The sequence below is a fragment of the Poecilia reticulata genome, linkage group LG7 (genome assembly GCF_000633615.1).
Source record: "Poecilia reticulata strain Guanapo linkage group LG7, Guppy_female_1.0+MT, whole genome shotgun sequence".
NCBI lineage: Eukaryota > Metazoa > Chordata > Actinopteri > Cyprinodontiformes > Poeciliidae > Poecilia > Poecilia reticulata.
The window spans coordinates 20,409,252-20,436,884 of NC_024337.1; the positions used below are offsets into that span (position 1 = coordinate 20,409,252).

The 27,633-nt window shown below is 39.8% G+C and overlaps 2 protein-coding genes and 1 non-coding gene across 13 annotated transcripts in view; all 3 read left to right on the forward strand.

Moving 5' to 3' along the window:
* The first annotated feature begins 41 nt into the window (after positions 1 to 41).
* LOC103467610 (protein kinase C-binding protein 1) lies at positions 42 to 22,331 on the forward strand. 9 transcript variants are annotated; one of them, XM_008414150.1, is made up of 23 exons: positions 42 to 95; positions 1,461 to 1,954; positions 2,216 to 2,448; positions 2,546 to 2,781; positions 7,577 to 7,647; positions 9,394 to 9,557; positions 11,368 to 11,589; positions 13,138 to 13,251; positions 13,828 to 13,920; positions 14,015 to 14,102; positions 14,198 to 14,253; positions 14,335 to 14,412; positions 14,502 to 14,617; positions 14,711 to 15,186; positions 15,277 to 15,405; positions 15,725 to 15,877; positions 16,164 to 16,673; positions 18,142 to 18,588; positions 18,690 to 18,832; positions 19,020 to 19,100; positions 19,872 to 19,950; positions 20,044 to 20,283; positions 21,168 to 22,331. In XM_008414150.1, exons 4-23 carry the CDS (start codon positions 2,768 to 2,770, stop codon positions 21,344 to 21,346), a joined length of 3,453 nt encoding a protein of 1,150 aa, XP_008412372.1. In that variant the 5' UTR covers positions 42 to 95; positions 1,461 to 1,954; positions 2,216 to 2,448; positions 2,546 to 2,767; the 3' UTR covers positions 21,347 to 22,331. The 9 variants fall into 9 exon arrangements, with proteins under 9 accessions (XP_008412372.1, XP_008412374.1, XP_008412373.1 ...); XM_008414152.2 differs by having other exon boundaries at positions 45 to 95; positions 1,901 to 1,954; XM_008414151.2 differs by lacking the exon at positions 42 to 95 and having other exon boundaries at positions 1,221 to 1,547; positions 1,901 to 1,954.
* Positions 556 to 628, forward strand: trnak-cuu (transfer RNA lysine (anticodon CUU)). The gene has a single exon. It is a non-coding gene; the product is annotated as a tRNA-Lys (tRNA).
* A 1,528-nt stretch (positions 22,332 to 23,859) lies between the features above and the next one.
* Positions 23,860 to 27,633, forward strand: part of LOC103467608 (uncharacterized) — a 30,662-nt gene continuing 26,888 nt past the window's right edge. For 2 of the 3 annotated variants that reach the window (XM_008414148.2, XM_008414149.2), the window contains exons 1-5: positions 23,860 to 23,966; positions 25,362 to 25,442; positions 25,523 to 26,687; positions 26,769 to 27,018; positions 27,182 to 27,580. In XM_008414148.2, the coding sequence (XP_008412370.1) occupies positions 25,385 to 25,442; positions 25,523 to 26,687; positions 26,769 to 27,018; positions 27,182 to 27,580 (1,872 nt within the window). In that variant the 5' untranslated portion in view covers positions 23,860 to 23,966; positions 25,362 to 25,384. Of the gene's footprint in view, positions 23,967 to 25,361; positions 25,443 to 25,511; positions 26,688 to 26,768; positions 27,019 to 27,181; positions 27,581 to 27,633 lie in introns of those variants that run through there. The other variant, XM_017305770.1, reaches the window with a different exon arrangement.

Here is a 27,633-nt window from a genome sequence, read left to right on the forward strand (position 1 = left end):
CTTATCTTTTAGTCACTCCGCTTTTTTGTCCTTTGTTACAGTGACCGGAAGTTGCACTTGTGTTGGCATTACAGTACATTGGTGTCGCCTGTGAGGTATGTCCATTTATAATTCCAAACCGTTTTTATGCAGATATTTCAGTACTTATGAACATACATGTTTTAATCAGTTTAGATGTATTATTTTTAAGCCCATTACAGTCCAAAGTTGCCAATGTAATGTTACGGAATAGACGTACGTTGCACAATTAGCTACCAAGCACCCTAACTGCTCACAATTATTTTTAAGCAACCGTTACTTAGTTTAAAGGAGTCACTATTTATCAATAAATACAAGATTATTCATTTGTCTTTCGTACTTTGTCGCGAAATTAAACGTACAGCCGAACATATGGCGCATATACTATATTTTATTTCTGATATAAAGATATTTCATTCGAAGGAATCGCTTGTAAACAGTAGAGGGCAGTATTAGACAGAATGGATGTTATATGTTCATGTATAACACTTTCTGATACGTGAAGGAAAAATGGCGCCTGTTTTTATGAATTCCGTAGCCCGGCTAGCTCAGTCGGTAGAGCATGAGACTCTTAATCTCAGGGTCGTGGGTTCGAGCCCCACGTTGGGCGCTCAAATTTTTTATTTCCTAGAATTTTAAATGCTGGCTTCAGTTGTCTTAGTCTAGATACGAAGAAAAATTAGGACTAAAATATGATTGACCTGGCATCACTAAACCTCTTATTTATGGAGCAATCTTTCATTTCTTTAATGTTTCATTTTATTTAAATACCTTGCAACAATTCTAGGAGTATCTGTCAAACAATTATTCCCTCTTTTCCAATAACACAAAGTTTATTTTCTCAGGTTGAAAACTTATGAACCAAAAAAGCACTCCAAATATTTAATATTTAAATATTAAGAATAACTGATAAGACAATCAAGTCAAACAGTTATGGGGGATGAGGAAATAGGAAATGTTTGAATAATGTAAGATGGACAATAACTGCTAAATGTTTAATATCCAAACGGTGATTAAAACCTAAAATAATGGCAAATACTTTGCAAACAATATATAGTGCCAATATATATAAACATTGGACATTGAAAAGTTTTTAATAATAAATATATTAGCAAATACATAAATAAAATAAATGTTAGTTTTCACTTAAAAAACAAAATATCTGAATGAATATACTTTACAATATATGCACATGCTTCTCAGTAACACCCTTTTTTATGGGTCGTATGTAGGGGCTGCTTGGTAGAACAGTTGTTAGCACTAAAATGTTACAATAATGTGTTTGGTTCAAATCCCACCTGCCTTTTGCATGAAATTTGAGTGTTCCCTCTGGCTTCTTCAGGTTCCTCCCACAGTCTAAAAACACGCATGCATGTAAATTAGTCTCTAAAGGAGCAGAGAGTTATTGGTGGTTAATTCTGTGTGTGCTTGTGATGGATTAGTGACATATCCAGAGAGAGTACCTCACCTCTTGCCGAATGACAGCCAGAGAGAGACACCATCCCCCCCCCACAACCCTGAAACGATAAGTGGGTGTAGACAATGGATGGTTGCTGTCATGCATTGTTGCAAAGACTTCATTGGAGGGTTTGATTAGATGTAGACTAGTAATCAAAATTAAATTAAATGACTGTTTGAAATATATCACTCTGTGTAATTAGTTTGCTGATTTTTGAATTACATTACTGAAATACAGAGAGTTTTCAAAGATTTTCTTATTTATAGAGGTTTACCTATATTTGCTCCAATACCTTACAGAGCATAATACTTTCACAAAATATGCTGTCAGCTTAGTGTGAGGTTTTTATTGGGATTTCTATCTACAATGCGTTTGATCCCACACCCGTTAAAATGCTTTTTTGGCTATGTCATCATTAAACAGACATTACAGCCGTGTGGAAATGTCCTGAAGTCCCAAAGAGGCAACAAAAATAAGGTACAGGAAAACCTAATTAATCAACCATTAGCAACTGAAATGCTAATCATAATTCAGATGTTGGATAAATACATTTTTGTTTGGTTGTCTACCTCTGAGTGACCTTTTTAGTTGGCAAGGTTATGACTTCAGCAACTGTATTGAATTATGTTTAAATGTCATGCTAGTTTATTTGATTCCCTTCACAACAAGCTGTAGTATTAGCCAGTGTAGATCATTTATCACTTGCAGCTTAATTCTCCCTTTTTGCATTCTTAATAGGTGCAGAGCAGTGGCTTCTTCTCCCCCCCCACTCCGAGTCTAGAGGAAGCAGAGTGGGAGGGAGGAGTTTAAACAAAGGCCCTCTCCACATAAAAAATGGAGGCTTGTTCAGGGAAGCCATGGTGTCCTGCTCCTAACACTCCACAGGCTGACAGTTTCACTCTTTTAATCCTCCACTGAGAGAGCTGCCAACAGATTCTCCTTCTGGACGCTTCAGAACACTCTCACAAAGGGTTTGTATGTCAGAAATGCTCCTCTTAATCATATATTTGTGTGAATTTAGACCTAGCTCTGCGCTCATTTTTCTTCCCCTGCCTCTGACTCTCACAGAGCTGCCCCTGCCTGCACTGAACAAAGATAATTACTCAGGAAACATTTCGGCCAATCAGGCGCGGCCTTGTATCTCGCCTGCGAGGGAGGCGACCAGTCAGGATCTGGCTAACATCGCCGGGGCCTGATCGCCTTGCCTGAAGAGCGGAGCCTTCCCCGGCTGAGGGCTGAGAGTGTCCTCCATGTTTTATAAGTGTTGACATAACATTGTGTCAGGCAGCCATGCATCCACAGAGGTAAGCTCTGTCTTTTTTATCTCAGCCTTCTGATAGCAACATGGCTTCCTTTCTTGTTGTCGTGCTGACTTGTGGGGTTTCTCATGATGAATGTGCACACCTTTAAAGTCAGCTTAGTGTGCAGCAGGAGGAAGAGGAGGAGGAGCTGGGCTGGACTGGAGGCCTCGTCAGGCCTGTGCGCCTTCCACAGGGGTTTTTTAGGGTTGGGGGGTTGGGTAACGACTCTCACCCTTGCTCTCTCTCTGTGTCTCAGGGTCACATGTGTGCCCCAGACAGCCAGGCTGCCATACAGCAGGCAGATCCCACCATGGCAAATCCTTTTTCTTTTTCCTGTGTACAAGGCAAAGGAGAACTTGATCTAAAAGTTACGTTCTCATCTCCTTGCTTCTGCTGCTGCTCGTGTTGTAGCCTGGCAGAGAAACAAGGGGGATGGGCAGGTTGGGGGTACTATGTACCCTGTGCAAGTATACTTGCTCTGCTCTGGCTTCTTATCTCATGCCAGGCCCAGGGAGGAAGAGCAAGTGGCAACATACGTGTTTGAAAGAAGTGAAGGTAGTACAGGGCAAAACTTTGAGCAGTTTAAAATATCCTGAAACTGAAATCTGCATGACTTTCTGTTTGTTGACACAGGAGTTTCTAATCTTCACACTGCTCAAAGAATTACTGCAGCTTCAAACCTGTTTTTGAACCCCTCTTTCCCTCCAGTGGAATCTTTAGAGCTGAAAAACTCTAGACGGGACTTATTAGAGTCATGGGCCTTGAGGTTTCCGCCCCTGACTTCTTCAACTGTACTGTGAAGCTGCTTCCTCCACTCTCAGACACACACACACACACACACATGCTCACACACACACGCGCATACACACAGTGGCCATTTTGTGTTCAGAGAGCTCATGTTGAAAGAACTTTACCCTCCCTTTTACAGATCAGACACCAGGACAAAGAAACAACACAAGATTTAAGAGGATCTTTGTATTATGTAACATTTAAACATCTGAACAGGATTTAGGAAGAATTTCAGTGATTGGACCTAATCTTTGTTAGGTTGCTTTCCTCGTTCTACTCTTGCTGCTTTCCTTTTTTTTTTTTTTTTTAGCTTTGAACACATAAACAAAAAAGCCAGCTAGGTTTGTCTTCAACTAGAGATTCAATGTAGGAAGTCGGACAAAGGTAAGACAGGTTATTTTATATTGAAACATCTCAAAATGACTTCTTTTAAAAAAAAAGATTGTATGTAAAATTATGAAACAGATTGCTCAAAATGTAAGCAAATGCTTCATTGTGTCATGCTGTATTTATCAGTACATAGGCAGAACACCATGTTACGTCATGTAGCACCCTTATAGCAATCTCAGCTGCGTGGAGGAAACAAAGAGGGATCTCTTTCTCTTGTGGGCTGACATGAGGCAGTTCTGATCTACATAAAACCTGAAAATAGGAACATTACAATCAGAGGGTTTTTTTGGCCTGCGACTAATTCACGTAAAATCAAAACCAAAACCAAAAGTCAAACTTTTACCAGCTTGATTATTGGGTATCGACAGCATGTTGTGTAATTTTCTCACTGGTAGTGAGATAAGTCGGGGAACCAATCTGGGCCTCCTTCTGAGGCAACAGGGTGGCAGATGTTGAATAGCAGAGCCGTAAATCGCAGTTGTATATGCACAAATGTAATCTCCCATAAATGCTTGATTAAAATCCCCCTTTTTTAGAGTTTTATGCTCTCGTTATTAAGATGGGGAATAAGCCAAACCGAGAGGGGAAAAGCAAAACCGACTAATGCAGGAGGAAAATCTCTGCATTGCAGCAAAAAAGGCTTTTTAAAGAGGAAGAGGGGAGCCTGCACACTGATCTGTATGGCACAGTGCGGCCGACCAATGGCGTTCCAGCCTGTTGGCCTTCCAGCCAATTGCAGTGAGAGCTGAGGTTAAAGATTGACAATCGGAGGGAGCACGGCAGGGAGAGCAAGGGCCTTCTGGAAAATTCCACAGCCATCTTTGATTCATCCTGTACAGCCTTATATAAAAATCCAGGTCTAATATTTTTCTCTTCTACAGGATTTATTGTATATGATAGCAATGAATATTGTTGTGATAAGTTTTTCTATTGCAGATAAATGCATTATTTTATCAAATGTAGGAACTATGGAGTTATTTAGTGACTACTGGGTTGGAAAACTTGGTCTCTTTGGTGTTTTTGGACCTTTTGAGTTGTGTTGTAATGCTGAAAAATGGTTTTCTTGTTACTTTTATGTTGCATTCTGCTCCGTATGCTTATTTGGTGCTACTTTTTTAGCCAGTGGAACCAACATAAGTTGCTTTCATCAGGAGTTTCAGTCTATCATATTGTTTCGCACATGATAGATCGTCTCTGTACTCTAAAATTGCTTTGTATCAGATATTTAGGAATTTAACAAGCCTCGTACAACATGCTTAGAAATGGGCTCGTCTAGATCTGACTGTGGTTTCACATTCTGGGTCTCTCCTTCCTAAAAAATGACATCTAATTATTCTGTGACAGTGGTGTTGATAGAGGAGAGAAGGAAGAGAATCGAAGACATACAGAAAGAGGTGGGGGGGAGGGGGGAATCCAGACCGGTGCTTCTCGTCCTGCTGGATTTTCCCGTGTCTCCTCGCTGTTGTTTTCCCTCTTGTTTCTGTGATTGGTTCATGAAGGTTCGTCCTGACACAACCGTCTTTATTTTTTCAGAAATGTTGGACTGTGATCTCCACAGATCTCTCGCCGGTCCTCCTGCGTGGATGTGCCCGAGTCTCAGCCTTGGAGTGGGGGATGGGGGAGAGTGGGGGGGGGAAGGGTAGCAAGCTGTGGCCTCCATTTTCTGTGACGAGAGAACCCTGCTCGTCTCTCACAGGAGTGGAATCTGAAGGCAGTGACTCAGTGTTGTTTCCTTTTTGTCCATCAGGTACTACAGTACTTGCAGAAGAGAAATGTGTGTGTGTAATTTTTTTTTTTAATTTGATCTCTCTGGAATATATCTGACTCTCTGCTGGGGATTTATTTGCCTTCAAGTCTGCTTGCTGCTTGATGGATCTTATTTCCTGATATGAAAAAAGCCCTTTTGGATACCTTTTTACTCTAGCTCATTTTGTCTTTTTGGTGGCTGCAGAAATTTCTTGACAATGATTCTAGGAAGGTTTTGAAAACGAGGTTGTTGTGCAGCTGTGCTGAAGAATGGCAAATGTTCTCTCCTTTTCAGGACTGTGGTGGAGACTCTGCTAACGTCTCTTATTTTCATGTGGGCCTCGTTTGTTCACTCAGTCCGGAACAGGAAGGCCCTGAAGGGTTGTGTGTATGTGTCTGTGCGCGCTTGTGAGAAAGCTGGCAAGCTGAAACTAGATCTCCATGTGTCATATCTAAAACTTTGTTCAATGTTTTTATTTCAGTTTGATAAACTTTGTCTAATTGCTTCATTTTTAAAATCTCTCCTAGTTTGAGTAATGGTCATTTTGTTTAGGTCTTTGGGTTGTAGAAGGACCACAAAGAGGAATTTAAGTAACTACTGACTGATTGCATTATATCTGGGTTTAATTGTTTGTATCAAATCTTATATTTTGGCTCATCTGTTCACATTCAGGCTTTTGGGTTTACATTTTATCCATCCTATATCCATAGCTTGGCTGCAATTTAACCAACTTTGTCTGGAGTTTCTCTGTAAAAATGGAGTCTGGAGGCGTAAAGAGGATTGTTTTAGTTTTCCAAGTGAAAATAAAACCATCCCACAACTGTGGGCATCCGAGTTGCAGACTGAAACCCTATCATTCAGCTGGAAACCAGAGCTGCAGCAGCCAGAGCTATTAACTGATCGAGTGTGTGACCTGTCAGGGGTTCGCTGGAGGGCTTCTTTCCCTGGTCTTTTGAATAAAGGGCACATCCTTGGAACGAGGCCCTGTGTTGCTTGGACAAAAGAATAGCCAAAGACCCTCATTTATTGCCAAACCCTCTTTTTATTCTGCTTTTTGTAACCACAGAGGGAACGAGATGCTTTGCAGGAGCAAAGACGGGGGGGAGTGAGGATTATTTTCTCTTTTTTTTTTTCTTATTTATTTTTTATTCAGAGGTTAATGTTTTGACTTTTTTATGTTGAGCAGGATTTGTGAAAGTGAATCTCTATAGTTGGTGGATTCCAAACAGACTATTTGGTAAAGATTTTGTTCAAGAATATTGAGATGACCTGAATGGTCTCCAAGAAAAGGCCTAAATCCTCCAGAGAGTCTGCTGTTGTTACTGAAGGGGCTTGGAAGGTGGTAGAACCATGTACTGTTAATTACAATGAAAAACTGTCCTCTTCAGTAGCTTGGGCCAGCTCCCTTTGGATTTCTTGTTAGCGTAGGCCTATTCGCCGATTGTCGTAAACAAAACAGGCCGTGGCCCAGTTGAGCCACATTTTTACTTCGTCTGTGACATCTTCTGACGAGCACAGATGCACGGTAATGTTGGCTGAAAGGTCCTATGAAATTAGTGTTGCCATGGTGATTGTTACTGGTCTCTCTGTTGGAGTATGAAGAACATTTTCCGAGTTGATAGTAGGCGAAAATGTGGAAAGCGTTCGAACGTCACATTAAAAGTCAAAGATGCGTTCAAGTCAGATGAGATGTAAAAAAAAAAACTGTGGAAACCGGTAGAGTCCCTGTTGACAGGTCCTCTGGGACCCAGTGCCTTAGGTGGTGTTCCACTTGTTTACAGATAACGCTGATGTGGTTTCTGAACACCCTCTCTGACTCTGTGTTTGCCCCTCTTCCTGTGTTCCTGTGTGCTCGTGTTCGTTGCTGTGCAGTCTGGCTGAGGAGGAGATAAAGAAAGAGCCGGATGTGGTAGAGGGGATGGACGCTTCTCTGCGATCGAAAGGTAAGTCTCTTAAGGCCGTGCATGTCCTATCAGAAGTCAAACATGACGGTGTCGGAGAACACAACAGGATTTTCCTATTGGATTTTGAGAGGTTAATGCATGCTGATGGGCATTAGATCTGCAACAGTGATATGTTATGACTGTATGGCTTTTTCCATCAGGAATCAGCCCACAGCCTAGTTACCTTAGATGAAGCCTTTTTGGCTTTTGTTTTAATGTTTTAATTTATGTACTCAATTAAAGATTTCAGGCATTCCTTTATTTAGCTATATTTAAAATATTTGCTTGACTCCTGTTATTAGGATATAAATGGCTGTGATTTATTTATTTTTCCTTAATTGCCTTGTTAGTTGTACTTGGATTAAGTAAATCATCAAATGAGTTATATCAGAGATTTACCCAAGTACATAAAAAATGCAGTTTCAAAATTATTTCACCTTAACTATCCAAACTAAACTGTCCCTATGTGAAATAGTCACTGCTCTCTAAGCTTAGAGATGACCTTCAAACACTGTGGAAGACTTTTATTCCACTTTTCCTTGCAGAATTTTCTTAATTTAGTAGGAGTAGCACATTGGAGGATTTTCAAGCACGAATAGGTCTTGCATCAACATCTTAGTTAGATTTGGATGGATTTTTATTTTTTCAACAAAATCGGCAGTGGTTTTGGCCTTGCAACTTTCCTATGGATGCCATTTTTGCCCAGTCTCATTTGCATTGTTGAGTCATGAGCACCGATGTTTTAACAGAGGAAGCTATTGCTTGCAGTATTTTTGATATTGTTCTGGGCTCTCTTGTGACTTGGAGGAATCGTTGCTGTGCTCTTGGATTAGTCCTGGTAGGATTTTTTGTTTGTTTCCTGGAGTCTCTCATTCTCAATATGCCATTTTATCAATCAATCAATCAAATTCTATTTGTATAGCATATTTCAGCAACAAGGCATTTCAAAGTGTTTTACATCATAACAAACAAAGTCATGCAACATAGAATCAACAATCAAAACATTACATTAAGTCAAGTGCCATCATTAAATTTGTAATTGATTACCTTTCGAATACAACTCTAAACAGGTGGGTTTTTAGTCGAGATTTAAAGGCACTCGGTGTTTCAGCTGTTTCACAGTTCTCTGGAAGTTTGTTCCAGATTTGTGGTGCATAGAAGCTGAATGCTGCTTCTCCTCGTTTGATTCTGGTTTCTGGGGATGCAGAGCAGACCAGAACCAGGAGATCTGAGGGGTCTGGAAGGTTGATACAACCTTAACCTCTTAACTGATAGATTTCAATGACTTTGTTTCTAATGTGTTCTTGTGTTTCTTTAGAGCAGGACATGATGTGTTGCTTAGTGAAACAATTTAGCCTACTGCTCTGCTTAACATGTTTCTTTGGTTCTGCAGTTCAGGCAGGCTTGAGTGTAGCAAGTAAAACTGAACCCAACAATATAATTACTCTCATTATATTTATAATTTAACAAGAATTGGCATTAAATATCCTTATATAGAGCCAGGTTGCTTTGGATAACTCTTTTATGTGCTTTTTCTATTTACTTGGGCTAATTTCATCTGATATTAAAATTATTTTTTTTATCTGAAATGCCTGACTGTTGCAAAATCAGTAGAATCTCAACTGCAGCACTCCAGGGTAATGGAAGTGATCTATTGGAGCATTTATGAATTTATTTTTGGTCTAGCTTGTCTACTTTTATACCACAAGTGGTGCAATTGGAATGACACAAGCCTTTTCATCTCAGCACCTGATGCACCAGGTTCAGCGGAACGATCAGCAGCACCACAGAAGCGAAAAGTGTCCAGTCCCACCCATTCCTCCAATGGACACTCTCCTTCAGACACTTCCCCCAGCCCCATTAAGAAAAAGAAAAAGCCAGGAGCCGTGAATTGTAACAACAAAGACCAGGTAAGGCTCCTGGAGGCTCATCGCGAACTCAGGCATGGCCTGCTGCTTTTATCGGATTGTAAGAGATCATCAGGAGTCCCTTTAGCACACACTTCTCTTCATTAATTTGGAAGTGTAACATTTTAAAACATAAATATTGTTACACTAGTCCCTGCCACTAGTCCTTTTTCGCTCAGAGCAAAAACCAAACGCATAATCTTGATTGCATCCAAATGATTTTCAGTTCACTTGTAGTTGTCTAATGTGCTGATTAGGCCTGCAATATATATCACGATAACAATATCAGTGTGTGCAATACTCGCACTGCAAAGAACTGTTTGGAGTGTAATAATTGTTGGCTAATGAACTTGCAATTTTCATGCGAATATAATATTTATCCAGTTGAACTGTTGGAGCTGTGCGGTACTTTCTTCGCACTTAAGATTGGTTGAAAGGCCCACGGAAGTGAATATGTTTCCTGACAGTAATGAATCAGACTTTTCTGAACTTGCTTTAGTGCTGCAAGTAGCGGGAGGAATGCAAACAGAAATGAGTCACTGAAGAAATGTAGTCCAGTCCCTCATTTTCCTAAAAGAGTCAGCAGAGCTGTTTGGCATGAAAGAACATCAATATAAACTTCATGTAAACGAACTCAACCAGCAGAACTGAGAGAAACAAAAATGCTCTGTGGATCAATAGCAATGCATAAAAAGTCACTTATTGTACATATTGAGCTTTGACTTAAATGCATGTCAAACTTAACCATGTATTTCAGACACTGAGTTTGTTTTGATAGTTGTATTTATTTAGATTTTGGTTTTTACTCTGACATGGGCATATTTTGTCTTGATAGGATTGTCATTAAATTCACTATACTGCCAAAAGTATTTGCTCAGATGCCTTGAAGCGCATGGCATTGAGTGGTATCCCAATTCTAATCCATAGAGTTTAACAACTCCTGTGGCTTGGACTAGCTTGCAAAGCTTTATCAGGTTGAGGTCAGGAACTTCTTGATTGGCCTCTGTGAACTCATTCATTTTTGGACATTGCTCTGTACGGTCATGTTGGAACAGGAAGGGGTTATCCCCAGTTTTTTTCCCCACAAAGTTTGGAAGTTTATGCAAAATGAGCATTGTCTAGTGACAGGAACCGACTCTTAGTATGTCAGTTGGTTATCTAAGGCTAGGACACAGCTTCTCATCCAGTTCCATGAAACTCTCGACACAAGTTTTCAGCTAATTGGAAGGCCACATGAAATTTGGTGCTCTGTACTCTTCCGAAAATTTGACCTTTATCCTCTGAATGCTTCACCGTCTCACCGTTGTGTGATTTTTATATGAGCCACTTATTGGCTCAGTTGCTGTCATTCCTGATCTTTTCCACTTTGTTGTAATACCACTACAAGTTACAAGTCCTGAGAGCGGCCCATTCTTTCACAAATATTTGTATAAGCAGTCTGCATGAAAAGATGCGGGATCTTAAACACGTGTGGCCATGAAAGCAACAATTTGAATGCATGAATGAATACTTTTGGCAAAATAGTTTATGGTTTGACTCTTGTTAAATTTTATCACTTGTATTCACCATGAGCACAATCGAACCATTTAAGTATCTTTTAAAAAGGGAAACCCAGTTTTAGTGGAATTGATTTATTGTACTCCTATTTGCAAAAAGCACCATTGTGTAGGTTTTGTTGCCTTTATTATCCCTTGTGCTGCTTACCCTGCTTGCCTCACCATAATACTACCTTGTTTCTGTTGCACTGCACCTTTTTTTTGTGTTCCTGCGTGTTTTTGAAACCTGCCCCCTGTTTCTCTTGCCTGCATTTCAGTCAGAGCTAAGACATGGTCCCTTTTACTATATGAAGCAGCCAGCACTCACCACAGACCCTGTTGATGTTGTACCGCAGGACGGCAGGAATGACTTCTACTGCTGGCTGTGCCACCGCGAGGGTCAGGTGCTCTGCTGTGAGCTCTGCCCCAGGGTGTACCACGCCAAGTGCCTCAAACTACCAGCCGAGCCCGAGGGCGACTGGTTCTGTCCAGAGTGTGAGGTATCGCACGGACGACGTGTGTTTGTGTGTGGGTGTGGGCGTAGGCAGATGCTTGTTAGACTCAGCATGGCTCAGCTGACAAAAACGAGGTGTTCCAGTGAAGACATAAATCAGTGTAATGACCTGCTTCAGCCTGTGGTACAGGCCGAAACATGGAGACAAATGGCCCACCATAGTACATCATCCTGTCACCATAGGAAATGAAAATCTGCACAAAATAACAAAATGTGACGAACATGGGCTCAGGTGCAGCTCAATAAATAATCATCCTAAAGTAAAAACTTGTAATTACATGAATTCATTACACACACACTGATACTTTCAGGTGTTATTTGAATGATGATAGCTGGTGAGGGTGGCCTTCATAAACACGAGGAAGGCGACTCACTTAAAAGTTATCCTATAGTCCTGCAGACAGTAGCTGTGCTACGCCCCAGGTTTTTCTGCCCAGGCGAACTGCCCTGCATGTTTCCCTGCTTCAGCTCCCTTAATTTCAAGTTTAGGCTTATTATCAGCCTTTTACTGAACTGCAATCATCTGAATCAGGTGTGTTAAAGCAGAGAAACATCTAAAACATGCAGGGCAGTGTGCCTGGAGGACTAAGGTTGGGGAAACACTTCTCTATCGAAACATTTGAATGAAAAACTTGAGTGGAAGAAAGAGGTGTGGTGGGAATCCCACAGCCTCGAGAGGATTGCACGGTACCATAATCGACAAAATTGCCTGAAATAAACACTGGAAATGTATCACTGTGTGTAACATCTAATGGGTTTTGGTTTTTGAACGGAATTACTAATATATATATTTAACTATATTCTAATTGCTTGACTTGCACCTGTACATGAACGAACCTTGAGCCAGGCTTGGTATAAATGTAGATGCAATTGCTCTGCATGCAAAGAATTGCTAAAGCAGCTGCTTGATTTGAATGAAAGCAGATTTGTGATTTTTTTTATTTGGATGAATTTCTTAGTTTCCATAAAACTTGGACAACTGTTTAATAAAATTCAAACTGACAAATGAATGGACGAATATTTAATATATGATTGATATTATGACTACAGCTTGCATATTTACAAAGCTATAATGCTGTAGTGTTAAGTAATGAAATCTGAATATAAAAATTATTTTCTTGTCTCGTCTCTAATCGTTTTTTTTTTAAACCACTTTCATATTTGATATTTCTGTTTAATTAGAACTATTTATTTGAAAGTAATCTGTTAAATAATTCATTTTGCATTACTCTAAAGCTATTTACTATTTTTTAACCTTTGGGAATGGACGTCAGTGATGCCCCCATGCTACACTTTGCATTTGCGACTCAGTTTGTGCAAGTTCTGATTTTCTTATAGCATCTGGCCTTTCAACCTGATGCTATAAGAACACCATGAACTGGGGATTTACAGAAAAAAAACCTGCTAAGTTTATTTTTTAAGATGTACAGCTAAGATGACCTGTGGGATAAACTTTACAAAGTTTAGCTTTGTAAAGTTTATTATTATGATTAAGATTATACAATAATTCTTGTCGTCATTTTATCTTTTTCAGAAAATAACAGTTGCTGAGTGCATTGAAACCCAGAGCAAAGCAATGACAATGCTAACGATAGACCAACTCTCCTACTTACTGAAATTTGCACTCCAAAAAATCAAACAGCCTGGGGTAAGGAAGCCGTTTTATTTGTTGTATTGTATTGTACACAGATTTTTGAAATAATATTGGCAAATCCTGCAGCAAACAGCATCCTGGGAAAAACTATGCTTTAAAAAAATCCTACAATTTTTAAATACAGCTTTCATTGCAGTTGCATGATCTCATACTGAAATATTTAGAAACCAATCCAAGTCCAATGTTTTGTTGGAGTATACTCGCTCTATAGAGCAGAAAATCTCGAAGTAAAACTAAAGTTTTAGTTCTCTTTAAAACAAAATTCCTATAAAACACTCTGAATTTAAGTTTAATTTGGTCTACATATCGAGAGTCTTTCAATAAATAATCCATTACTTAATGTGACAAAGTGATAAATTTCTCTTATCTGCTGCCCACCAGTGAGAGTCTGGATCAGGGTGGTTTTTAAAACAAATCTTCAAAATCTTGCAACAAAACTTTCAGTGTGAGATTATGCTACTGCGATAAAATCTGAATTTATTTTAACTGCGTCTTGGATGTGGCTCCAGGAGGTTAGTGTTTCAAAGTTCAGGCTTTAACAGTTGTCCCATTCTTGTCTTTAATGAGCAGACAGAGCCGTTTCAGAAACCCGTGTCACTGGAACAGCATCCTGATTATGCAGAGTACATCTTCCACCCTATGGACCTAAGCACTATAGAAAAGGTACTAACATTTTTAAGCAGCCAAAGCAAGGGACAGCTTTACCAAATGCTACTTTTTCACTAAAATGTAAATATGTTTTTTCCCTTTTTGATAGAATGTGAAAAAGAAAATGTATGGCTGCACTGAGGCTTTTCTTGCTGATATGAAGTGGATTTTACACAACTGCATCATCTATAATGGAGGTTTGCCATTTTGCTATTTATAAATACTTATAAATACTCCTTTTATTGTGCAAACTCCTAAAGAAAAATAAAATTACTACAATTTCTTTTTTCAGGTAATCATAAATTAACAGCAACTGCAAAGGTCATTGTCAAGATCTGTGAACATGAGGTAAAAGTTCTCTTCTAAATTGGTAAGGACAGAATAAAAATAAGTAATGCGTCATTAATGTTTTTTTAAATTCATTTTTAGATGAATGAGATTGAGGTGTGTCCGGAGTGCTATTTGTCTTCTTGCCAAAAAAGGGATAACTGGTTTTGTGAGCCATGTGTAGGTCTTTGCTTCATCTTGAATACCATATTTACAGAGCGTTTTACACGTTTGAAGCATATTGAATTACTTTTTCTTGTTTTCAATAGAGTCAGCCTCACCCGCTGGTTTGGGCTAAGCTGAAGGGTTTTCCTTTTTGGCCGGCAAAAGCACTCAGAGAAAAGGACGGTCAAGTAGACGCTCGCTTCTTTGGCCAACATGATCGGTAAGAAAAACGGCTCTTGTTGCGAATCTATTAATTCGTTTTTCTAAGTTGCTGATTTTTTTTTTTTTTTTTTTTTTGCCGCCGTCCGTTCAGTGCCTGGGTTCCTATCAACAACTGCTACCTGATGTCCAAAGAAATCCCTTTCTCTGTGAAGAAAACAAAGAGCATTTTCAACAGCGCCATGCAAGAGATGGAGGTCTACGTGGAAAACATTCGCAAGAAATTTGGCATCTTTAACTACGCACCCTTCCGCACTCCCTACACACCCAACAACCAGCTGCAGATGCTGATGGACCCCAACAACCCCAACGCTGGGACGGTGAAAACGGAGAAGCCAGACAAGCTCCGCTTCAACTTCGACATGACTTCCTCTCCCAAGATGATCCTTAGCAAGAGTTCTACGCCCAGCGGGATGAGCCGGCGGGCCTCCATGATGGAAATGCCTCGGTCTCCAATGAGCACCAACTCCTCGGTCCACACGGGTTCCGATGGGGAGCAAGAAACCGAGAAGCCAAGCAGGAACCCTGCCTTACACTACAGCACTGGAGAGGAATCAATGGACTGCACTGGTAGATCATATTTCAAGTTTCTTTTTCTTTGGCGGCCATGATGATGATTTTACTGCTTTTGAAATATTTAGCAAAATCTTGTAATTATAGCATCTCCTGTATCGGGGAAGCCTGGTCCAGCTGCTAGTGTGAGCAGCAGTCCAAAACCCATAAACTCTGCACTGGCTCCCAAGCAGGAGAGGACAGCAGGAACCGGAGGCATCCTCAACCTTAACCTTGGTCAGTAACACATAAACTAGTATTTATGAGGGATAACCCAGTAAAATTAGCTCAGACACCAGCTAATAGAATGAACTCTGGAGGCTGATTGCATGTAGGCATCACTTATAAGATTTTTGTTTGTGTAAAAAAAAAAAAAAATCTTGAAAATCATGTAAACTTTTCTTTCTACACCACAATTATGCACTTGTCTTGTGTGGATTTATCGCATAAAATCCTATCGGAATACAGTAAACATCTTGTTGACTGATTTGGAAGGCTGTACATAGTTGACATGTGATCACCGTGACCGTGGTCCTGTAATTTGTGTTTAACTCAGATCGAGTGAAGGCTGAAATGGACCTGAAGGAACTAAGTGAGACGGTGCAGCAACAGCAGCAGCAACAACAAGCAGCTCCCACTACTGTCGCCACTCCAAAGAGACCCATCAGGAGTCTGGACAAGACCATTGAAAGCTGCAAAGCACAGCTTGGTAAATATGGATGTACTTTATGACTGTTTGAAACATGGATTTGGTTTTGGATTTGTTAAATATATAAAAATCATTATTTTGATAATCTTTGCCCAACAGCTTTCTGTAGTCTGACACTCTGTCTTTGTATCTTGTGCCCATGTAAAACAATAATCTTAAGCTACTTTACAATAGAAATGGGTTCAGTTCAGACAATTACATGTAGTCCAATTCAGTCCAGTGATGCAATATAGTATATTTGTGTGTTTTACTACAATAATTGTGAACTTTACATTTGCCTGCACAGGTATTAACGAGATATCTGAAGATGTTTATAAAGATGTGGACCACAGTGACTCTGAGGACTCGGAGAAATCTGACTCCAGCGACAGCGAATTTCCCAGCGATGAAGAACACCGGTCCAAGAACTCTGCACACGAGGACAAGGAGAAGGGAGAAAGAAAAAGGTCAAAGGCGAGCGCGGAGGGAGAAGGTAAGGAGGGAGTTACAGCGACGGGGGATAAAACCGCTGCCCTCGAGCCTTTGCTCAAAGAGAAGCCGGGCTGCAACGGTCCAGACAGGGATCTGCAGGACAAGCCCAGGACACCTCAGTCTCAACCCAACAATGAAAAGCCTAAACCGCCAGAAGAGGGCAAAACAGCTGCTGCATCCGCTGAGCAGGACTCTGATTCTGAGAGAGAGCTCGTCATTGATCTGGGCGACGAACATGGAGGACGGGACGCAAAGAGGCAGAGAAGAGACCCGAGCTCCGCCGCTGCCAAAACTACTAAAGAGCCCAGCGCTGCCAAGGTGGAAGGTGAGGCTTTGTCCATTTTATGGTTGTGCTCCGTTTCCATTGCATTTTAAGACAAAATACAAGTTAAAAATAAGCCTAAACCGAAGTACTGGTAGGATCATGTCTGCTCTGCTGCTCATGGTTCTTGTTTTTTTTTTTTTTTAATTTTATTTTTATTGTATGTTCACAGTGATGCTGGGATGTCTTGATTGGATATGTTGGTATAAAACTCTTTGGTAAAATAAGTGCATTCGGATTTGTAGATGTGATTCTCTGACAACATTTTCAAGAGACTACCATTAGTTGATGTTTGATTTCCTCAGCCAAATTCTGTTCTTTCTTTCAGCCGATTTTATTTGTCCATTGGTTTTTACTTTGTTAAAATGCATAAAAATAAGTTTATTACTTTATCAGTTTAGGAGAAATATGGAGAGAGAAATTTGCAAAAAGATAAGTGCTTTTTGCACTTGTATGATGAAGCGACGATTTCCATGGTTTTCCTTAACGTGGCAGATCTTATTTAGTTTAAAATATTCATGAAAATGCAAACCATTTTCTGTTTTTCAGACAAACGTTTTAGCCACAACCCTAACGTATGAGCAACTGTTTTTACTCTTTCGGGTCCCATAGTCTTCAAAATTTAATTTCATTTGTTGTTAAAGACAGGATTTTTTAGTCTTGGTTTAGTAATCTTTATTTATGTTATTACATTGTGCCAAAGCAACAAATCTCACGATGCACAGACACAACAAGGTCTGTTGAATGTTTCTCCTCAGTTGTTCAGCCTCTGCAGTAAACCTGCAAAGAAATATTGCTCCTGCAGCTGCTTTAGTCCATGTTTAAGCACTTTAACGTTTCATTATCTACAATCAGCTTATGGGCATGATTATTTTTATTGTGACTTGGCTTAAAACTGGAATTTTAATTACGGGCTGAATTCTGTCGACAGAAACTGGCTTAAATAAAACGACGAACAGAAGGAATACATTGAAGTTTGCCAGAAATCATGATTTTTCATACTCCACTTGGGTCTTAACTTTTAAATCAGAACGGTCTTAGATTTGGCAGAACTTGGAGAAAACCTGGAAGAAGACTCAAACCATGTGATTAAACTCGGGAGGAAAAATGGGAAAGTGTCATTTTCTTCCACAAATGTTGCCTGGCTGTCTGCATCGTAAATTTGCATAAAATATTTATTGTTGCGTATTAAACTTCGGAAGAATCCTTGAAATGTGTAGACATGCTGGTCAAGTGATTTACACAATGCAAACCAAAGAGTGGAAGATACCAATTCACTCTTTGGTTCCTTTTTTAAAATGATCTCTTTCTCCCTCAATTAAAAAGAAAATATACATCTTACTTTCTACAAATGGGGTTTAATTGTAATGCTTTTTCACATCGTTTGGGTTTAAAATGCTGATGTTGTAAATCCAGACTGTGTGGTGGATTATTAAGCAGTCCTAGTTATTCTTTCTTGCTTTCTGTTTAGGTAAGCTGTCTTCATCTGCTGCGTCAGCCACGCCGACACGAGAAGCTGCCTCCAACCTGAAGGACTCCCTGCAGCCGTCCATCACAGCAGCGCTCAACCTCGTTTCCAGTGCAGCATCTGGTCAGCCCAGCGCCTCCACAACCACCAGTGGATCTACCACTGCGCCACCTTCTGGCTCCACGACGTCCACAGCACCCACAACTGTAAAAAAACAGCGGCCGCTTCTTCCAAAAGAGACGGCTCAGCATGTGCAGCAGGCGGTGGTTTGGAGCCCCACCAAGTTACAGACATCGTCGCAGAAATGGCAAGTGCAGAAGCTCCAGAGGCAGCAGAACGAAGAGCAGTCGGGTGTCCCGGCACAGGGTCAGAGTCAGACGCGCAGCCAGCAGCTGCAGTCGCAGCAGAACTCCTCCAGCACTCGCTATCAGACCAGACAAGCAGCTAAAGGTAATATAAAAACACCACTGGGATTATGCATCACGAAATTTGAACAACTATTTGAGGTTGTTTAATTTCTCTTAACATTTCTCCATCTTTGTCAACTGCAGTGCAACAAAAAGACCCAGCTCAGAGCTCCTCATCAACAGCGGGACAGATCACATCTGCTGCGTCGTCTCTGGTGTCAGCAGACTTGCAGATCCCCACAGTTTCAGCAGATGTAGCAGCAGATATCGCCAAATACACCAACAAAGCAAGTCACAATTCTCATTAATAATACCTCTAATACACAATAATACTTCTAATACACTGATTAGAATCTTCCATGCACATTTTCTAATATTTACAGACAAATATTAAAACCTAAATAAAGTTACTGCTCTGTTTTCTGGATTTGTTTTGCAGGGATTTAAAATGTATAACTTTATCATTTTTCTCAGATTATGGACACAATAAAAGGGACAATGACTGAAATCTACAACGATCTCTCTAAAAGTACATCAGGAAACACAATTGCAGAGGTAATCCCTCCCTCTCACATTGGTGCCTCTTCAAAAGTTGTGTAAGAAACTTGTTGTAATAAAAAAGCAGCTCAGAGGTCGTGTTTAGTGGTGGGAAGAAAATATGTAGTTTATTCTTCCTTCTCTGTCCCCGAAAACCACTAATACCACAAAAACAATGAAATACTTTAAAGAGTTTATGTTGGGTTTTGAAAATGGGGTTTTATGAACTGAAAGACAAGAAGTACATCTGTCTGTAACTGCGTCAACTATAATGAACTCCTCCATAAATGAAAGTATTTCTAGAGTATTTAAGTATTTAAGATTTAAGATTGAAAGTATTTAAGATTTTTTTTTTTATTCATACAACAAAAACTTGCCAGGATATGTAAACACACGCCAGATTAGAATGACTGATTAAATTAATTTTGAGTTGTTGAAGTGTCCCAGTCAAAGTCCAAATCTCAGTCTGTGGTAGGAAGCAGGAAGGAATGCCAGTAAATCTCATCAAATAAGTGAAGCAATGTGGTAAAGAAAAGAAGACCAAACATCCCAGCTGGATTTTGTAATTTAGAAGAAAAGGGTTTCAGTGTATTTCTGCACCTCAGTTAATTAAAGAGTGTAACAGTTTTGTTTAATGGCTGCTTCTGTGCTTTTATAAAATAAATGTTTTACCTATGCACTTTGAAGATCTTTAAAAAACAAAAGATTGTTTGATTATGCCTACTTAAACAGGTTGTACTTTTTTTGAACCACGACTGATTTCTTGATCATTTTTATTTTTTCCTACAGATTCGACGGCTGAGGATAGAGATTGAAAAACTCCAGTGGCTTCATCAGCAGGAGTTATCAGAGATGAAGCATAATCTGGGTAGGTTTTCTGCTACCAGGGCTGCATGGATATCATGCGATTACCTTTTATTTTCTAAGACGGTTTCATGTTGAACTTACCGCTTGAACGCAGAGCTGACGATGGCGGAGATGAGGCAGAGTCTTGAGCAGGAACGAGAACGTTTGGTTGCTGAGGTGAAGAAACAGATGGAGCTGGAGAAGCAGCAGGCGGTGGATGAGACCAAAAAGAAACAGTGGTGCGCCAACTGCAGGAAGGAGGCCATCTTCTACTGCTGCTGGAATACCAGCTACTGTGATTACCCCTGTCAGCAAGCACACTGGCCTGAGCACATGAAGTCCTGCACACAGTCGGGTAAAACAAGAATTCTCTCAGTTTTAAGTAATTTTTCTGTTTTTCAATCTGCTTTAAAACTTAGTATCTGTTGTTGCTACTGCAGCTTTCAAGCAATCTTAGCTTGTTTAAAAAGTTAATGTTTGCAAAAGTATTCGTATCCTTTTTCACATTGTGATCATAAATTTCCATGTGATGAAGCAGAATATTCTTACAACATAAGGCTGCCACCAGAATTTTGCTGTTGTTTTTATGAACGCCAACCAAAGAGTTCAGTTTTGCTCTCATGCTTCTTGCATTAAACTACAAACAGATGTTCCCACATAATTTATGGATCTTTTCAATTCCTTCAAAGTTGCCATGGATCTCTTAGCTGCGTCTGTGATTAATGCTGTTCAGATTGATCGAAAACCATTTCTTCAGGTTTGCAGTTATGATTCCTTATCCAATTTAGGATGATGGGTTCTTTGACATTCAGCACATGGGTCATCATTTTATAACCTAATCTGACTTTAAACTTCTCTCCATTTTTACTCCTGACTCACTTACTCACTTGTGTTTCTCTAATGAACCCCTGAGGTCTGTTCAAAACAAATTAGGTGACTTAAAGGCAGCTGGTTGCAGTGGATTATATTTTAGAGGCATCAGTTGAGGTAAAGGGGTTAATCATGTATACGAGTTTGTGGTCATAACCTGACAAAATGACAAATTTCAAAAGCTATGATTGCTTTCGTAAAGCGCTTTTGTATGTGTTGGCAAGGTCCCTTTAACAACAGAAGGAAATTGAATTGCTTAAAATCAATTTTATAGCCTGATTTGATTTTGTGTTGCACAAAAAGTTAAAAAGTTACTGTAAAACATAAAAAAGTGTCTTCTCTCTCATGTTGGTTTTTGCTCTTTCCCAGCCACAGCATCCCAGCAGGAAGCAGAGGCAGAGCCAAGCTCGGAGCCGTCGGTCAAACCATCAGGCCACTCTCCCGCTGTGCAGCCCGCTCCCTCAGCCGCAGGCTCGATATCAGACAAAAGCAACTCTCCCACCTACATTGACAAAAACAAGGACAGTTCTGGTGTCACTGTGACCTAACTGATACACTACAGACACATCGGTGGAGTGAATGTGAGGCAGGTGGCCTCATAGTTGGTGCTTCAAGCCCTGCACCTTGGCGACAAATCACTTTTTTTTTTTTCTTTCTCTCTCTTTCATTCCCATTTGTATATGTGGTCACTGGACTGTTTTCGGTTCACTTCTCATTTTCAGTTTCCACATCTGCGTTTAAGTCAGTTAATCATGTGAAAGTAGTCTGTCTCGAGATGTGAAATGTTTTCATTCTACAGTTTTGCGTTGTTGCTCAGATTATATCAACCCACAGGATAATCTCTTCATTTCTCTCTTTCGTTGCTGCTCCACAGGACTTTGCTGCTGTTTTAATTGCTCTCCATATTGTGAGACAAAACACTTGAAACAGCCTTCAACAGTTATACACAATGATTATGGTGCCATCACAAATACTTAGACTGATTTATATTTTTCTTTTCTTTTGGTTTAAACCACACTTGCTTAATGTCGAGTAGTGCAGGTTTAAACAACACATTTCAGTCCAACATGTCTGCTTCATGTCAGTGGTGGCGTTTTGGTTTCATACCAGTTTTGTATTGTAGTTCTGTGTTATATAGCCACACGTTTAAAATGGAAAAAAAACAAAAAACAAAATCTGATTTATTGAAAAGCCTAAAAAATTTAAACTGTACAGCTTTTGTAAGAAGATACCTGAACAATATTTATAGTGTTACATGTTTTTATAGTATGTTTATTGCAATCACATTTCTATGTGTTGAGAAAAGTTATTTGAAATGAAACTTCTTCACATGAATGTCAGCTCTTAGTGAAGTCTTTGTGTAGCCAGTTACCCAAAGCAGATGTAAATCCAATCAAAAATGTGCCCATCTGAGTAGACATAAATATATATTGCTTTTTCAGCCATATATTTCCTGTGAGCATGTTTGTGTTGAGCTCTGTCTTGTTACTGTTTACATATTGTAAAAAGAATAAATGGACTTGTGAAGACGTTTCTCAACTTATTTGATCTGAATGGATATGAAAACACATTTTCTTTCTATTGCAGTGTTGCAAATATATAAGTTACTGATCATCCAATTGTAAACTGGTGATAAAACCAAGAAGTAAAGAAGCTGCATGAGCACCCTGGTATTGCCGTTGCTGCATTTTACAAGAGCATTTTTTTTTTTTTTTTGTGAGAACAAAAGCAAACTGTGAGGAATTTACATGGCAACGTTTCAGGTAATTTGGTGACTGTTGGATTCCTATATTTTACAATATGAAGAAGGAAAATGTAAACAAAAAGTACAAATGTATTTTCTTCCCCACCCCCCGTCATGCTTAGATGTTTCAGCTTACCAAACTGAATAAATTCAAAAAGCAGTTTGCAAAAGAAGACAAACATATATGGACTAACGACTTCCTCAAAAGTTAAAGATTGAGCAACATTTAGCTGCAACAAACACAAGTGTTTGCTAAACTGGTGATTCATTTTATTCTATTTTTATGAGCCAGTCTTCTTTGCAGAAGTTATTTAAGTCAGTCACACAGGAAGGGTTTTGGCAATTATGAACTAAGGCACTCCAAATTTTTTTATTTGAAGTCTGACATGCTGATTTTACCTTGAATGTCCTGCTGCTGCTGTAAGAAATAGAGGTGCTGGATATTGCTAAAAATACATTGCTCAAAAAAATAAAGGGAACACTTTAACATTTAAGTGAACACTGAAGTGTTCCCTTTATTTTTTTGAGCAGTATATTTGCCAACCTATCTTAAAAGGTGGGCAAATATGACTGTCAGAACTTGACTGGCATGCCATTCTTAAGCCATATGATATAAAATTATGCTGATTCACTCTTAAGACCTATGCACATGTAAAAAAAAAAGAGATATGGTCTAAAAGAGAAATATTTCTTGCTGGTTATCTCACAAGATTCTATAAAAAATTCTATAAAATGACCATTTTTTCTGAAGCACAATAGTGATGTCAGACACTTATGTGTGATTAAAAGACATGGCCCGCAGTTTTAATTCATTTCAAAGATTCACTCCATTGATGTTATGGCTTTGAATAGGCCATTAAAGTTCTTTCCCACCGAACTCACGCAGATCTTTAAGGAGCTAGATTTAAATGCTAGTGTGCAGTTCTGTTGAAAAAGGAAATGTTTTACATCAAAAATACATAAACTGTTTCACATCAATATTTTTATAAAGCAAAGTAGAACTTATTACAAGTAATTATTATAACTTATGCTTAATCAGATTTGGTTGTACAATGTAGGATTTAATTTATAAATTCCACGCTTTCAAATATTTTTTTAAAATGTGATTTGCTCTTTTAGTAATAATGTCACATTGCTATTTTTATAACTTATAAAATAGACATTACATTGCATAAATTTTTGCTATCAATAAAACTAAGTATTAGAAATTATTTAATTCGAAAAACTAAATTAGAAAACAATAAATTTCCAAGGTACACTTCCCACTCACGATTAATGAGATGGATGCAGAGTCAACACTGCTTCCGCCTCTGGCGAAATCTCGCGAGATTCCAAATAGTAGGGCAAAGAAAATGGAATCCCATGCTAGCATGGTAGCTGAACGAATCTAACAACTACTGGAAAACAATATCATATACTTCAAGGTATTGTATTCTTGTCTGCTTCTGGTGTTCGCAGACAGCATTATCAAATATAGTTAGCTTTAAAATGTAGTCCTTTGTTACCAGTTCACCGTCACGGCTAGCTAAGTTAGCTACAGACAACAACGTCGGACGCTTTTAACTAGTAGCCATTCTCCCCTGTGGCCTAACGGAATAACTCGATTGTGTTGTCGAGAGAGCAGATAGATGGTTTTATTTTTGCGGTTTCACGCTGGTTGAGGCCATTATTTAAATTTAGAAGACTAGTTTCATTACTACTTATCTAACTAGTGTTATCGACGTTCAAAATGCATTTTAATGTTAAGGGGTATGAACAAATACTAGCGCCACACTGTTTCTGCTCTGGTAAATAACATAATGAAATGTAGTCCAGACACAAGGGTCAAACGTTTAATTAACATTAACATCGAGGTTATAACGTGTATTCAAAGTACAGACTACAACATGAATCATTATGTGTAGTTTTCATGCCGAATCCACATTTGGGATTAAACCTTAAAGGCCAGCCTTGCACAGATTACTGCAGCATGCAGATTCTTTGCCTACTTACAGCTGAAGGTTTACCAGATATTTTTTTCAAAATGGAACATCATTATTTACTTTTGCTAGTATTTTTTGCAGGGGTAAATTAAAAACACCACTTCCCTATAAAATAGAGCTCAGTTGTCCTTTATGTTTTATCTGATGTAAGCTATTTTTTTTTAATGGCTTCCCTGAAAAAGGAAAGCTATCTTAAAAACATTAGGCTTGTGTAAATAGATTTTATTTAAAAATATTTTTTGTTTATAATAATCCATTTTCATAAGTATTACTTTCAGATTCTTGTTTTCTCAATATTTTATTTAAATAAAAAAAACTTTTTGTTACAGTAACTAACCAAAATTAAACCTGGCCCAAGTCAATTCTTCTTCTCATTTGGCATGTGTTGCCATTTTATTCATCCTACTTCCACAAACTGCTTCATACCAATTAACTTCAGTATCACATCATTAATATTGTAGTGGAGTGTTTTTCATAATTTATAGCAATATTTATTGATAGAAATTCTCAAGTCAGGCCTGTAATGTAATTTGATTTGTTTTCATTTTTCTTTTTTGTAAAGTTTATAAAAGTGCCTTTTTCAATTTGTTCATATTTATATCCTCTTAGGCACAATTAACTCAGGAAATATGAGCGTAAGATCCCAGGTCAAACCCAAATAAGTCTAAATTTACATCCTATTTGTAGATATTTATTGGACTCCTAGAACTCTTATTTCCTTACAGTAGATAAAAACAAACAAACAATGGTTTTAATCGTCTGTTGTTGAAGTGGATATAAATTGATGCATAATACTGCTCCTGAGATGGTGTTTTAACTTAAATTGTTTGTGAACAGGGCTGCTGGCTACTGATGTCAGCATGGACACAATAGAAAAGACCAATGCAGTTAATGACGATGGTGACTCGGGTACAACAGGTACGTGGATGAGTTTCCTAAGCAAACGGCTAAAATATCACAGGTTTGGTTCTATTTTTGATCATTCAGTTTCCCTGTAGATGAACAAAGCCAATCAGGCGGGGTGGACTCCGGTGCCAGGCCGTCCTTGTCGCAGGTTAAAAAGTCCTGGGGCTTCAGAAGGACAACCATTGCTAAACGGGAGTTCATGGAGGAGGTCGGAGACCTGACCCACAATCCCCCGCCGCTTCGAAGGGGCAGAAGCCGAAGAACCAACCAGGCGCCAGAGACGAACACAGAAGAAGACACCAAGCAGAAAACTACTCGAACAGCTAGGAGTGTGATAGAAGACCTGCAGTGGTCTGCCCCTTCCTCCCCTGCGTCAGAGGACAGCAAGGAGGCACCAGAGACCTCTGCTGGAGGGAGCTTTGATCCCAGCTTATGGCAGGACTTTGGCTCTGCTTTCCACACAGCGTTCTCTCTGCTTGGTGGCAACGAAGGCCTGTCGTTGACAGATGCCCTGGCAGTTCCTAGTTTCTTTGAGCCTGCTAATGAAATTGAGCCCACTGATCCACAGCCTGTAGAAGAAAACGAGACCGCTGATAACCTGGATGACATGGAAGTCACACAGCCTGTTGCTCCTGCCAATGTCGAAGAAAGAGGGAGCGATTATGTTGTGGTGATCTCCAGTCAGGAAGAGGACAGTGATGAAAAATCTCTGATTCAAATTAAAGAGCAGCTGGCCAGAAGCAGCAGGCAGGGAGACTCAAAAGCTCGAGGTGGGAATGGTGGAAGAGGAAAAGCCAGGGGGAGAGGGAGAGGCAGGGGAAGAGGCAGAGGAAGGGGGAAAGGTAAGGGAAGAGGCCGGGGCAGGGCAGCGGTGCTTCAGTCCATCATGGCAGTCAACGAAGACATAGACGATGAAGTGGTGCTTGTTAATGCAGACGAGCAGCAGGATTTACCCAGAGACAGCATCCAGATCGACCCACAGATCCCTCCTGAGATGGAATCAACATCTGCACACTTTGGTATAACTCTGAATGCTGCGCTGCAGTCTGTCAGCAAAGGCTGCATAATCCTAGACAGCGATTTTAATCAAAGTGGTGCCATAACTCACGGCCAGTTTGATGATGCACCAGATGAGGTGGAAGGAGAGGAAGACAAGAATCAGGGTGAGATTATAGCAGAGATTTCCAGCATAACAGAGAGTGAGGGACAGGACTCCAACGCCATGTGCTTCATCTGCAGCCAAACGCACATTAAGAGGTAACAAAGTCTCTTAGCTGAGAGATTTGCATTCCTGTTTTTTTATGCCCGTTTCACTTCCTGAAAACGTCCGTTTTTCAGGTTCATGATCTGCTGTAGCAGCTGCCAGGAGTGGTTTCATAGCGCATGTGTCGGTATCAGTGAAACGCGGGATGGGATGATAGAGGAGGGAGACCAAGACTACATGTGTTTAACCTGCACTACGACGAGGCAGAGCATCATCCACCTAGAGTCGCACCTTGAGCCAGACCTTAGCTTTCCTGAATGTCTTACACTGAGTCCTCCTGCTGTGGAAACGGAGCCACAAGAGGAGCAGCAGCAAGTTGTCAAGGTTTGAATTTAGTTTGGACTGTTATCCATTCAACAAAAGGTTCAGAGTGAAGTTAAATGAAAATGATAAATGTTTTTGAATTTTGCTCTGATTTATTTTAAGATTTAGCATAAGTATGACAAATTTGTATGAGTCTGCATTTAAGTTGGTGATCTGTGTTTAGGAGACTGTTTTAGTAGAGGAGAAGGAGGAAGAAGAAGAGAGGGAGGCTCTTGCGATAAAGCCTCAAGTTGAAGCTGAATCTGAGGTGGAAACAAAAGCTGAAGTTGAAACTGAGGTGGAAACAAAAGCTGAAGTTGAAACTGAGGTGGAAACAAAAGCTGAAGTTGAAACTGAGGGGGAAACAAAAGCTGAAGCGGAAGCTGACCCTCAGTGTGAGATGGAGGCAGATGATTCGTTCCCTCTCTGCACTGGGCCTGGCTGCGCAAAACCAGCGCTGCCGGACTCGGTTTACTGTGGCACCGACTGCATCCTTCAGCATGCTGCTATCACCATGAAGACTCTTTCCAGCCCTAAGGTGCCTAAATCCAAAGGACGACCTCAGAGAAAGGCTGCAGCAAAGGTGAGTAAACACCTTGACTAGGTGAAGGGTTTTAGAGTTAAGAAAGAGTTGTT